The 13,282-nt window shown below is 54.8% G+C and overlaps 5 protein-coding genes across 5 annotated transcripts; 4 read left to right on the forward strand and 1 right to left on the reverse strand.

Annotated features, from left to right (window-relative positions):
* Positions 1-556: 556 nt before the first annotated feature.
* B0H18DRAFT_1003308 (gluconate transport inducer 1/Pac2) lies at positions 557-1,666 on the forward strand. The gene has a single exon (XM_048028419.1). The coding sequence runs from the start codon at positions 708-710 to the stop codon at positions 1,191-1,193; it is 486 nt and encodes a 161-aa protein (XP_047894327.1). The 5' UTR covers positions 557-707; the 3' UTR covers positions 1,194-1,666.
* A 1,960-nt stretch (positions 1,667-3,626) lies between these two features.
* B0H18DRAFT_1003309 (uncharacterized protein) lies at positions 3,627-4,448 on the forward strand (the record flags this gene model as incomplete). The annotated part of the gene is made up of 5 exons (XM_048028420.1): positions 3,627-3,649; positions 3,709-3,875; positions 3,995-4,058; positions 4,115-4,361; positions 4,427-4,448. Coding segments are annotated over 4 exons (406 nt in total), but the record flags the coding sequence as incomplete, so codon positions are not given.
* Positions 4,449-6,671: 2,223 nt separating this feature from the next.
* Positions 6,672-8,018, forward strand: B0H18DRAFT_284821 (uncharacterized protein). The gene is made up of 5 exons (XM_048037411.1): positions 6,672-6,870; positions 6,990-7,317; positions 7,376-7,635; positions 7,709-7,809; positions 7,877-8,018. Exons 1-4 carry the CDS (start codon positions 6,823-6,825, stop codon positions 7,754-7,756), a joined length of 684 nt encoding a protein of 227 aa, XP_047894329.1. The 5' UTR covers positions 6,672-6,822; the 3' UTR covers positions 7,757-7,809; positions 7,877-8,018.
* A 1,034-nt stretch (positions 8,019-9,052) lies between these two features.
* Positions 9,053-10,814, forward strand: B0H18DRAFT_875406 (glycoside hydrolase family 71 protein; the record flags this gene model as incomplete). Its single annotated transcript, XM_048040423.1, has 6 exons — positions 9,053-9,318; positions 9,383-9,722; positions 9,785-10,039; positions 10,089-10,272; positions 10,333-10,487; positions 10,545-10,814. The coding sequence occupies 6 exons, from the start codon at positions 9,053-9,055 to the stop codon at positions 10,812-10,814; spliced, it is 1,470 nt and encodes a 489-aa protein (XP_047894330.1).
* Positions 10,717-12,749, reverse strand: B0H18DRAFT_1160722 (uncharacterized protein; the record flags this gene model as incomplete). Its single annotated transcript, XM_048035809.1, has 10 exons — positions 10,717-11,439; positions 11,500-11,548; positions 11,607-11,622; positions 11,671-11,816; positions 11,920-11,996; positions 12,051-12,159; positions 12,202-12,263; positions 12,397-12,529; positions 12,627-12,674; positions 12,721-12,749. The coding sequence occupies 10 exons, from the start codon at positions 12,747-12,749 to the stop codon at positions 11,074-11,076; spliced, it is 1,035 nt and encodes a 344-aa protein (XP_047894331.1). The 3' UTR covers positions 10,717-11,073.
* Positions 12,750-13,282: the final 533 nt, after the last annotated feature.

The following is a 13,282-nucleotide window of genomic DNA, read 5'->3' on the forward strand; positions in this document are numbered from 1 at the left end:
CGATAGAAGGGCGCAGGCTCGCCGCAGACGGCCCCTGCGAGGAACATGGATGCGGCACATATCGCGCCAGCCAATCACCGGCCAGGAGCGGGCGTCCGCGATGCTCGAGACGGAGATGGGCGGAACTTTATTCGTGTGGCGCGTCGCCGGGGGCGTGGATAGCGAGCCGCGACGGTTCCAACGGCGTGATGCATTGCCAGAAGACACAGACGGCATCCTGGATTTCACAGCGAAGGCCCACGACGGGGAAAGAACGTACATAGAGGGTGGGCGGGCGAGAGTCAGGCGGATGATACGGGCTCCAAACTCGACCAAATTCGGCACCCGGGCGTTGGCCACATCGCGCAAAGATAGGTGTTGGACGCGATCGCCCTCGCACGGACGCAAGGGGCTCAGGGTGGATCCGAGGGCTCAGTCGCCGAGAAGGGCCCGCCGTGGCTCTGTCGTGCTTCGCTGGTCGCTGGTCGTCGCCTGGTCGAAAGGAGCAAAGTTCCCACGGGCTGCTTGTGGCGTGCGCGGGGGCGGGGAGCGAACCTTCTTTGTCTCCTCCCACCCCGACGAGATCTCGCGCGCGGTCAGTCAACTTTGTTTTTGAACTTTATATGCGATTTTGCTGACCATCGCAATGTCCGTCATCGCCGCGCACGTCCTCTCGCCGACGTCGCTGTCCCCGCCGTCCTCGCCATGGGCTCCACAGTCTCGCCGCCATGTCCCACGACTCCCAGCAGTCCCCTACCAGCGGCAGCGGGTCCAACAACTGGACAGACCCGCCGTGGACGGGCTTCATCGAGACGACAGGTGACGCGCTGCTCATCCTCGAAGCGGCGCGGCGCGGTATGATTCCTCGCGTCACCCGACGCCTCGTCGATTCCGAGCGCAAGATGATCACCTCGGGCTCTGTCTTCGTCTTCGACGAGGACGAGAGCGGCATCAAGCGATGGACGGACGGGTTCTTCTGGAGCCCGAGTCGTATATTGGGCAATTTCCTACTCTACCGCGAGACGGAGAAGCGCGGTGCAGGGCATAGGAGCGCCCGTGTTGAGCAGCAAGAAGAAGTGGACGCGAAGGGCGAGGGGCAGTCGCTGAGCAGGCCAAAGAGTGAGGCACACCGTCTGACGGGCGTCGACCGCCAGCGCGAGCGCAGCCTTGTAGGCAGCCTCACGAACAGCTACAAGTTCAAGCCAGGTGGATGATGAAGAAGGTGCGTCATCCGTTATCTCACCGAAACGGTCTCCCGTATTGAATATCCTCAAGACTTTCTCCCTGACTATCGGTGGCGTCGCCCAGCACCTCATATCCTACTACAAGATCGAGGATGTCGAGAAGGGCCGCCTGCGCTCGCCGTCGTCCCTGCCTGAACTCGCCTCGCTCGACATTTCCCCAGAGTACCTAGACAAGACACATTTCCGCAACCCGCCCAAAGTCGAGGTCGGCGTTGACGGCGTCCCGCGCTACCGCGGCGACGCTGACGACAGCGAGTCCTCGCCGACGCTCTTACCCGCGCCGCTCTCGGGCATGCCAATCTACCCGGACAGCAGCGATTCTTCCAAGCGCGGCAAGCAGCGCTACGGCCCCTACGACGGCAGCACCTCCAACAAGCGGCGCAAGAAGAGCTCCGCGTCTAACCCTGGCTCCTCTCCGGTGGAACCGACTTCTCCCTCATCCGACGTCGCGCAACCGACGCCACAAGCAGCAGTACCATACCCCGTCGCCGACCCGCCGCACCGACGCAGCCTGCGCCACACTACCCTACATACGGGTACTACGTCCAGTCGGGCTACCACCCACCCCCTGTGTATCCTTCGCCCAGCCCATACCCCACCCTCCCTCCGCCCACGACGAGCTCGCCACACCCGCCGACGCCGCCAAACGCGCAGTACGCGTACCAAAGCTACCCTCCGCCCGAATCGGCCGGATACCCTTCGTACTACCCGCAGCCCCACGGGTACGCAACGTACACGCCCCCACCATGGCCGCACTACGGGTACGCGCCGCCCGCTGGGGCACAGGCGCCGGCGAGCCTCGAGGGCGGGGAAGCGCGTGCGGAGGAGGTCGGCGAGGGCCGCGAGTCGTAGGTGAGAGTTCCGTGTGTGGTTGAGGATGAAACGCTGCTTGGATAGGATCGCTTCGCACGCCCCCGTGTCTGTGTCTGCTGCTCGTCGTGTTTGCTTCCGTTCGGACTCTGGGGCGCGCCGATCCCGTCGAGCGCCCGCCGCTGTGTATGTGTACTTGTGCCCGTTTGCCTTTGCCTCTCTGCTGTGTGTACGCCCCGCTCGCCCCTCGCGCTCTCGTATCGTCTCGCGCGCGATTGACTACGCTGTGATGTGATGTCTTCTATGCCTCTTACGTGTACTGCTGTCCGGCTTCTTGTTCTCGTAGTGTCTTCCTGGCGCGGAGGCGGACCGTCGCCCCGCCTCTGCGCTTCCTCTGTCGGCTTGCTCCTGGTGTATATGTGTATCCCTTAGCTCGGCTCGTGCGCGGTCCTTCCCGCGGTGTACTATTAGTTACAGCAATGAGTAGCGTCTTGCTTATCAGGAATTCGCGATGACCCTGGCGGGACGGTTTGATAGCGCGCATGCGCGTGGGTGTTCAAGACTTCCAGTTCTACGACTGCATTGCGGTGTCGCTGCAGGCCGCACTGGTTGGTATAGGTACGTTCCTCCCTTTTGCCCGCAAACTGCCATTCTCCTTCTGATCTTAGCGTTGTTATTTTAAGATGAGTTCCTGATTTCGCCACAAGAGCTGAATCCCTGATGTAGCACAGCAGCGGAGATTTAGAGCGTCGGTGTAGTAAGTACGTATCCGAGTCAATACTTGCAATCTGTGGCGCAACAAGCGCAAGTACGCCCAGCGACGTACCCCCGAATCTCCCCAGGTTCGTGGAGTTCTGAAGTTTCCGGTGATGGTTTCTTGCTGAATAGCTCGCTTCATGACATGCTCACCATTTCCGATGAGTTCAACACAGAGTTGCGACGAATTCGGCACAGGGGCTCATGATGTGGTGGACGATCACACCGGGTCCGAAGGTCCCAGCGAAGACAACGTATGTCCATAGTAGGGTGCGCGGCGTACTACTGGATCATCACTATGAAAGGTGGGCTGACAGTTGCATCGCTGAGACTCGTACTAATTCGCAAACAACTCCCCGTATATATTAGCATACATGACCGGAGTGGATCATGCAGTGGTCTTCATCAAACCATGCTGTATTTTGAATGTGGCCTGGTAGGCCACCGGAGTCAGTGCCTCTGGCAGATGTCAGATCTGCGGTATTCTCGCGTTCGCGCGTTGAGCTGCCTGTCGCGGAATGGTATGTGCTGCCTCAACTGGCGATGTTCGTACTGTTCTTCTGCTGGGAATTGCAATGACCATGAGTGCTGTGTAAGTAGCGCGCGGGAGCCGTTAAAAGAGGGCCATTCTTGGCGAGGATCGCCATCTTGTACTTCGCCGGCCTGTTCCTTACCCAAGGACATCCGCGACACCTCAAATATAAAGAATCATTCTTGATGGCGAGCGAGTTTAGTGTGGAGTTGGCCCGCTACGATGAGTGAGTGTCTTTCATCGGTCGCGTTGATTGTGGCTCTTGTCCTGTAGTCGTCGCTGATGTTTGCTCGTAGGATTGGTGATATGATTGTGACATCAGCTTTCAGTCGGTACCAGATGCGGAAATGACACAACCGCGACTTTCACTCATTCGCTCCTCTGTAGCCCTTTATGTCTACGATCGCATGCTGACCTTTGGGTCGGAGATCGACTTGATATGGCGCCGAAAGAGGACCGGTATCACAATACCTGTGCTTTACACATCAATGCACATGCTCATCTTTGGGAACTTGCTGTTGAATGTTTGCCCGCCTGCAGCGATATCGCTTCAGGTGAGCCAACGAGCATCATTTGCCCCTCTACGCTCTACCAGTAACAAGCATGCCTATCTATTGCAGAGGTCAGTGTGGATATTCGTAACACAATTTCTTTCGTCTGAGTGGGATGGGACAGCTTATGGGCGGTGGTAGTCATGACGAATGTTACGGCCTCTCTCCTCTATCTGATTTGGGGATGTGCGTATCTTAGTCTCGTAGCTGCGTCCACACGCACGAACTCACCAGTTTTCCAGTCATTACCGCGATGCGAGTGTATGCCGTCCATGGAAGAGGCAGTGATATCTATGCGCCAGCATTCGTTTTTCTTTGGTGGCTGATACCTGTGGGCATCAACATCGTACGTTCGTTGTTTGTTACGCAAGTGTTATCTGATCGTGCCGATTGAACATAGTATAATGCAACTACCTGGTTCGTCATCGCCTCACAGCCGGAACAAGGCTATGATTTAACCTCGAGGACCCCTGTAGCTGTGCACAATATGCAAGTGTCACATGCATTTCACGGACCTGTGATAGAAATAACTCATCACGTCCCACCCCTTTCAGATGCGAGTCAAATTTTGTAGTGGAGTCGAACAGCGACTGACCAAACATATCAATTGATTGTTGCTGCAGTGGAAATTGTTACACGAATATCTATGACCATCGCCGATGGATGTGCTTTGTTTTTCATATGGAGAAACAGCGGGCGGACGGTTGGGCTCCGTGAGATGCTAGGCGAAAAGCCATCGCTTTCAACCACATTGCTACGCGGAGGTTCGTGCACTATGTGCAGTGATCAAATGTGCTACCTGAGGCTAATATGCCGCTTCCAGGGACTGCACACTTCTGGCAAGTTGGGAAGCCCGCGCCGTACACGCGAGACTCATGTGACATCCATTCCAGCGCGCTTTTCGTCACTCGAAATGCCGCCAAGAGGGGCGGCGCTACCTTGCTCGCGCAGGTCTTTGGAAGGGGACATCGACAAATACTGTAGTATTTGAAAGGCAAGCCTAGGCTTCTGAACGTAGACTACTGTACAAAGATCGAGGACTTCTGCTATCGTACAAACTGCTATTGTACACACTGAGTGCAAGACAGAGTTCATGATATGGAGAGGTCGGGTGCGCGAGTCGAAATAAGCACAATGATATGAGCATGTTCCGGTATGAATAAGGCAGCTCGACTAACCTCCATAACTTATATCGGCCCTCGATGGAGAAGCGGAATAAGTATCGTACAGACGCGTACTAAGAGTGCCGCCGCACTTGTATTCGCAGGCTAATGCAAGAAGGCAGACACTGCGTTGTACCCGGCAAGGCTTCTGTGAGGCGACTGAAAATTGGCATAAAGTACGTTGAGTGCTATAGAATGCTCCTGAATCACTTCATTTTGCTTAGAAAATCATGCCCCGTGCACAGTTCCGGGCATGCAGGTCGCAGTAGCAGCCGCATTTAACGGGCGCTTGCGAGTATTACCTTACAAGGTAACTGCCACCACCGCTGCCCGCCGGTGTCGCGAAGTGAATAATTCTCGTTCATTTTGCATGGTCATACATCATGTACTCATTTACCTGTAGTTGTTCTCCACAACAAAACCCTCCATGACTGTGAAACTGTCTGACTCTCTGAATATTTGGTGTCGATGTGCCTGCTCATGTATTGCTGCTCACGCATGTGACATTGACAACAGCCACAAACAAGTGTTCAAGCGCCCGGCAACAATTACAGACGAGAGAGCCTTGCTCTAGCGAGCAAGGGATGAATGCTGGTATCGCGCTGTCATCGATATGGAGTAACAGGGTGAGTGGTTGCATCAATGGTGCCTGCGTATGTCGGCGTGCAATATAGTGACCTCGTTTGCAGAATGTTGTCATCGCCACCAGCAATAACATAATTCAATTTGTGAACGTGTAAGCTGGCCGGTTTTGGCGCTGCAAAAAGAATGACTGACATGCTGTGAAGCTTGACGACTATCCTCCTCTCTCGCCTATTCTTGGATCTGCGCGAAGTGGCCGATGCTGATGTCAATCGTACACTGCCGACTGATGTTTCAGTCTCGATACGGTTTAGACGTTCTCCCGGACCTGTTGAAGACTCTCTTCTTCGTGCTACGACCAATGATGAGGAAGCTCTCTATGCGGTTGGCTCCCTCGTGGATGTAGATGCGGAAGGGGAGGGGGTCACCTCAAGACGATCCGCTATTCGGTGACGAGGATTACGAAGGGGTGCAAGAAGTAGCCATAAGGTGATAGATGGTTCACACGATTGAGGACGAGGTTGGGGCCGCGACTCCTGCTCGGGTTGCTGCAATTGTGGTAGAGATCGTGGAGTAGGTAGACGTGCCGAGTAGTACCGAGCAGTGCAGGGACATTGGTTGAGACGTTTTTGGTAGAACTGTCGTTGTAGTTATTTATCCTGGATGCTGAATTCTGATATTGACCCATGGTCTTGTTCCGTGCGCGTCGCTGGTGGGCGTTCTAACCCCCCGCCGCCACCCCGCCGCCGTCTTGCTCGTCTTCCTCGCCACGCCTACTCTCATCTCCCGCCGCCCACTCCGCGCAAGTCGCCCTTCCCGCCACCCTCGCGTCCATGCCCGGCGTCGTCTCCGCCACCCGCCCGCGCCACCCTGCCCTTGCCCTGCCCGTCGCTCCCCGCCCATTAGAACACGACGTTGTGCCCCTCGATACAAACTTCAGTCTACTGCGAGCAGTAGACTGAAGGGCGGAGCCAGTGGCCGCTGATGAGAAGACATAAGTACTCGAGTGTCTGTACGACCGCTGCTCATGCCCAACAGAGGAACGGTGGCTGGCCGATTGACCCACTTACTCTTCTTCTGCGCTGGATCTTGATTTCTCCGCCTCCGCCTTGAATCATTTCACTTTCCTGCCCCCAAAGCACTATATGCTGGAGACCAACATCAGCGTCTTTACGGTGGATGCATAGTACGTAGCCGGACTGGGCATGGCGCAGATAAGACATGGCAACTTGGCGAATCTCACGAAACGTATGGTGAGAAGGTGAGTACGACCTTCCAGCTCTTTACACGTCCTCTTGATGAGCAGTTGTTTATAAGTCGATACTTGCGGCTGACTACTGGTTCTACGAACAATGATGAACGACGCCCACAGAGAACCGGACATCATAGAGAACCTCACTGCCTGGAACGATTACAGCGCTATACCGGCCCTACCACAGGTGCTCAACCCAACTTCCCGAGTCAGACAGGTGGCATGCCGCACTTCGGCAAGCTGCAATTTGCTTTGTCAATTGTGAATCTGAACCTGCGGGACGTAACACGTTCACACAGGGCTGCTTCCAAAGCTGAATTCACGAACAACTGTCTCGGGGGAGGGTATCCACCCACCACAGAGGAACATATCTACGCGTCCCAAGGATGCAGTCGCATGAAAGGACATCCTGCCGGGGGGGCCAACCAAGCATCTGATGAGTCGATACGTATGTCTCATACTCTCTCGCCACGCGTTGACGTAGCAACTCAGTGGAACGAAGGCAGTTTGTCGTTCGTCGTCAGCGCGTAGGCCCTTGCTATTGTGGACATACGACGACAATGGCAACGTGAAGGATCGTCCGTGGCTCGACTGTCTATGGACTTCGGTTTATTTGCTGTGGTGGCGCGGCCTCTATAGAGCTGTCGTCAGTCTTGACCCTAGATTGGATTTGTATGTTGGAATCTCACACTCTGCACGGAACCTCATAACCACTATCGTGTTCGTCAATAACCCGCGTAACACAATCAAGATAATTAACGCTAAGGTGTGTACTAGGTTCTCGATCCGAGTGACGTGAGCCGTGCATTTTGAGGGTCGACGATGCTGAATTCTTTCAGGCTACCCAGAGCGACAATATGCAGACTCTGCATCTACGTATGAAATGAACGCTTGTGAGCTCCGTGATAATGCTCGGGTCGTATGATCCGTGCTGTCAAGAGTACGCTTTGTGTAATTGTCCCTTCAACGGACATCTCTTTCTGACTGATCTACATATCATCGTTCAGACAGCGTCACAAGGGCTGGTAGCCATCGGGTAGCAAGGTGTTTATCACGTGGCGACGTCACTCAACGCCTTCTTTCTACAATATGCAGCATGTGCACTCTACGACATCTACTCACCGGTGCTGAATTAGGTTGCCTTTCGGTCGACGGGTCGGTCCTGGTTATCTAGCGCACCCAGGTGTGGAAACAATATCTCATCGATGCTGAGAATCTGAGAAAGCGGCATTGGGACAATCCGAGCGGGCGATCATACAGTTACGTAACGGTAGTGCCGCTCTACATGATATGTACCCTACTGTTGGATTCTACCTCAGACCTGCCGGCTTATTCCACGCCTTTTTAGACGAGCGACAAAGGCTGTCGTGCAGGCAGTACTGGTACTCGTGAGTACTATCCCCAGGAGCCAAGTCAACATTCTGTGACGCAGTTACCCAGTCATGATTCTGTCAAGGTCTTGTTCAGTACGCGAAATCTTTACCAGTACTCCAGCTCGGCAGCGGCATAGGGAATCGCCTGCAGATGTCAGTGTCAGGGCATATGTAAGCATGCTAGACGATAAGAGAGGCCTTCGTTGGGACTTATGCCTTTGACAGCTGTGATGCTCGCAACAGAACGGCTGCGGTGATCCTTGTGATGCCTGTAGCGCGTGTGCTGCCAGGAGCCCCGCGAGACAGGCCCTTGTAAGTAGGTTATCGTCGAGGGCCGGAGGTTCGCGACGCATGCGATTCACTTGCGGCGTTGCTTCAAATCAGCCAACTTGAACGCCGCTGGCATGCGGCGTCCGCTCGGACGGGCATCTCGAAAGTATACGAAGCATTGCCCGCATGCTCGGTTCTGGTGGCCTGGCGGCACCACTTGCCGCGTTGCCCTCGCCACATACCAAGATGTCACATTGGAAGTGCATTGAATACCACTATGCATACTGCGCTGCCCGAGCAACATCTCCGAGTCATCACATGCCAGTGAGGTCAAACCCGCATGCTTCCTCTCCGGTTTTCCTCCGTTGTTCCATTTTGTTTGACAGACAGGGCCTTCGTGACGCATCGTTGCTCGTAGACCCCACATGGAACATTGAGCGCATGGATCCAAGGTAAGCCATGGATAGACTCTGGGAGCACATAAATACCATCCTCCGGCTCGAGGAATACCCGTCGTACGATCCCACTAACCTCTCTGCCATGCGCTCAAGAATCCACTGTTTCTGGTTATTTGTGGCCGGAGCCATTGCTGTAGCTAACGCTCATCCTCATGGCTCCACCGACAAGACGGAGCGTGCTGCCTCCGACTCCAAGCTCGTAGTCGCCCACCATATCGTCGGCTATACCTATCCCTACGATATCACTGACTGGGAGTCCGACATCCAGCTGGCGTACAATTCAGGTCTCGATGGGTTCGCACTCAACGTCGGGAGCAACTCTTGGGAGTCTACTCAGGTGGCGAATGCGTACGTTCCGAAGTCCGGGCGCAGCTCAGCGGACATTTTACTGATGCGACGCGACTGCCACCAGGTATCAAGCAGCCGCGAATCTCGGCCTCGACTTCAAGCTATTTCTCTCGCTCGACATGACCTCCTTTCCTTGCACAACCGCGAACGATGCTTCGGCCCTGTGCGCCAACGTCTCCGCCCACGCGTCCCATCCTAACCAACTCCTGTGGAACGGCAATGTCTTCGTCTCGACCTTCTCCGGCTCAGACTGTACGTTTGGGCAGAACTCTGCCGCGGCGGGCTGGCAGAGCGAGTTCATCGACCAGCTCACGGGCTCGAACGCGGTACATTTTGTGCCCTCGTTCTTCGTCGACCCGAGCACCTTTACCACCTTCAACGACATCATGGACGGCGACTTCAACGTGAGTACTAGACGCTTCGCTGGGCTGCCGAGAGCTGTCTGACATAACTTATGTGGTGGTAGTGGAACGGGGGCTGGCCCACAGACCTGACGTACTCCTCTGCGCAGTCTGAGCTCGGGAGCAACGCAGGGGATCTGGACGACGCTACGTTCCCCTCCTCAGCGGAGAGCGTTCTGTCCGGAAACGTCGGCGCCTTCACCTCAGACAGTCAGTATATCAACGGTCTCAACTCAGTCTCCGGCTCCGACAAGACCTACATCGCCGCCGTCACGCCATGGTTCTTCGTCCATTACTCTCCCCAGACGTACGACAAGAACGTGAGTCGCAGCCACGTCTTGTCATCACTCGCTGACAGGGTCCTGCAAGTGGATCTACCTCGCAGACTACTGGTCCTACGTCGTGCGGTGGGAAACGCTGATTGCGAACCGCGACCAGGTCGACGTCGTGGAGGTTGTCACGTGGAACGACTACAGCGAGTCGCACTACATCGGACCGATCGAGGGCTCTCAGCCGAACTCCCAGGCATGGACGAACGGCATGCCGCATCTCGGTAAGCGACTGCTCTAGTGGATTGGTTTCTGTGTACATGCTGAATTGCATTACCGCACAGGCTGGCTGGCCATGACCAATTACTACGCAACTGCTTTCAGAAACGGCTCCTACCAGTCTATCACCGAGGATCAGATCTACATGTGGGCCCGCCCGCATCCCAAGAACGCGAATGCATCGGATGACTCTGTGGGAAAGCCCACCTCATATCAACTAGTAAGCTAACACACATCTTCCCATGTCGATGTCTTGACGCAGGTGTTGTCCTCTCAGACCGAAGACAAACTCTGGGCTGTGGTCTTTGCGACATCCAACGCAACAGTTGCGATCACCACCGCGTCTGGGACTACGCAGACATCCAACGTCTCCGCCGGAGTGACGAAGCTCTCCATGGACCTCGTCCCAGGCTCAGGCATGTCGGCGACGTTGACGCGGAACGGGCAGACCGTTGTCTCCCTTGATCCCGGTACGAACTTCACATTCAACGCAAACCCGGAGACCTACAACTACAATGCCTTCGTCTGCTATGCGACTTCCGGTTGATTGGACCATGTAATTGAAGAATGTAATCATTTGTTGTATCAGTACATACAAGAGCTGAGGAAAATGGCCTTGGACTCTTGACGTTTCCTTAAAACATATGTAACACTAAGGCAGAAAACCTCTTGAATGGTTTGCGAAATCTCATTCTGCGCGTCCTCGTACGCAGCGGAAGAGGGGATGTAGATACACACACCTGTTCCTCGTCTGCGGCGCGACGTCGCCTCATCCTGCAGAGCACAGCGAACCATGACTCGGAGGGTCAACACATGGTTAAGGCAGCGGTTGAGTGAACATCGACATGGTCAGGCGACCCGGCCAAGCTCTCCGACTCGCTCTCGTTGCCATCGGAATCGTGGCACTCTCCGAGCTCGACCTCGGACACAAAGGAAAGTGTGCCACCCATACTTCCAAACACCGCACCGCGGCCGAAACGGATGGAGCCCGACAGCTCCGGGGGATGCGAAGGCACGGATGGGTCCCGCGCGGCGGACCGGAGGTTCAGGAAGAAATGCGAGAGCAGCGTCGTGTTGATCCTAGCAAGATGCGCGAGTAAGCGTTTGTGCTTGACGATGTCGAGCACCACCACGACGCACGTGTACAGGATGAGGGAGAAATCTCTGAAGACCTTTATTATATGCATCGGTACTATGTCAGCGCGTGAATATCCGGCGGGGACTAGACATACCTGCTTAGCGTCTAACACGACCGCGGCGACATTCAGCGCATATAGGACACTAGTCCGTGTATGAGATGCTGTCTACGACTCGAAGTTATCGAATCCCCATGACTTACCTGAAATGTACAGTGCCTATATGCGCGTGAGAGTGATGCACATACACGCAGTTCCGTGACGCACCATCCCTCAGTAACAGACTTGTCAATCGAAAGTTTTTACCGTCGGATCGAGATGCCTTCCACATGCTGTACGAGTGTTTCCAGGTGGTATACATGACCAACGTTTCTGCCGCCATGTTGCAGACCCTTAGCGTGACCTCGACTAAACTTTGTGGTCAATACGCCAGTGAGGAAGTTTGGTGCGGAAGGATCGCACGTCTAGGGTAGTAAACCGTCAGCAGAGGATGTACGACCCGATGGATCCACTCACTTGATGTTCTTTCCGGATACGACGATGCACGCCGAGCCTAGGGGGCCTGCCATGGCATACATGTGGACGCAAAGCAACTGTCAACTGGTTGAAGCAAACATAGTGTGGGTTCAAAAGGGCTCGTGGCGCACTATCTTTGCTATTACGCCGCCGAGGAAGAATGTGAAGGTCGCTAATGAGACTGTATACTTGCCGCGAGTGATGGCGTATACACGCAGCGCTGAGATGACTGGGTACGTCCTTGTCAGTACTTTGAATAGTGAGCTTGACAGATGTACACACCTCCGTACACGACGAAGAGAGCAGAGCCTGTGGCCGCGGCTGAGATGGCGAGACGATGTGCACTGCCCAGAACAGAAGTTCAGTGCCTGATTAACACGACATTGCCTTGCTGCAAACGGTCACCTCTATATAGTAGAAACCCAAATCAAAGTCCCGTGAATCGAGGAGCTTGAATGGCCATACGCTTGAACTTACTCTGCATCCGACGTCCCTGAGCATGACGTCGTACAGCATCAAGTAGACGAACGTAAAGACATTCATCAGGGCATAGAGTGCATTGGGCCACGTAGATCTCTTCCAGTATCCAAGCGTCACTTCCAGTGTCGTGCTGCGGACGCGCTCGTAGACAAACAGCGCTGCGTCCGGCGTAGGTGAGACTCATCCGACGGTTTCGTACGTCAGTAGTTGTAGCAACAGTCACTTACTCATCATCGCCGCGACGCAGAAGCGTGAGTTTTGAGAACACTTTAAGGCTGGCACGTCAGTAAGCCAGTGGTTTGAAGTAAGACAAATACATACACCAACTGCTGCAAGTCGACCTCGGCCATGACTTGGATTGAAGACAAACAGATGATCGTTTGTACGATGGCTGGCGTTGTGGTCGAACGCTGCGGGGCTCGCGGATTACGAGGACTTCGTCATTTCAATGCAGCGATCTCTTCATAATATATAGTTTCTGGAATCGGGCAGGTGTCCAAGGAATGTCCACCCCGAGTCGAGTGGTTGATTCCACAGGTTTGACAGTTCACTGGTGTCCAAGTCGAGTCACGGCTTCCACCATCAAGTCTGCTTAGTTCCACCGCGGTGGTCTGGGGTTGCACTAGCGGGAATGGGCAGATAGAACGCGCTGCCAGTGGGTCGATGGACCTGAGTGAAACACTTCCTCGCAGTACAGTGACGGTCTACGACTCACCAAATACTGTGCTACAGTGCACGACGAGTCGCGGTCACCACTAATCCAGGCTTTCCATCAAGCTTTCTAGCTCGAGACTTGCATCTAGAATGAGTTGAATATCAGGTCTAGGATGTCAGAACATGATTGTGTAGCGAAAGGAGAAGTCGTCCGCCCGGCGCCTGTATG

The sequence above is a fragment of the Fomitopsis serialis genome (assembly GCF_022376445.1).
Source record: "Fomitopsis serialis strain Sig1Antser10 chromosome Unknown B0H18scaffold_27, whole genome shotgun sequence".
Classification (NCBI taxonomy): Eukaryota; Fungi; Basidiomycota; class Agaricomycetes; order Polyporales; family Fomitopsidaceae; genus Fomitopsis; species Fomitopsis serialis.

Bases quoted from the DNA above. Each gene is read 5' to 3' on its own strand.
- B0H18DRAFT_284821 (XM_048037411.1), top strand. From the start codon at position 6,823: ATGGCGCAGATAAGACATGGCAACTTGGCGAATCTCACGAAACGTATG. The intron at 6,871-6,989 runs GTGAGAAGGTGA...CGACGCCCACAG, and splicing joins CGAATCTCACGAAACGTATG to AGAACCGGACATCATAGAGA. The intron at 7,318-7,375 runs GTATGTCTCATA...GAACGAAGGCAG, and splicing joins AGCATCTGATGAGTCGATAC to TTTGTCGTTCGTCGTCAGCG.
- B0H18DRAFT_1003308 (XM_048028419.1), top strand. From the start codon at position 708: ATGTCCCACGACTCCCAGCAGTCCCCTACCAGCGGCAGCGGGTCCAAC.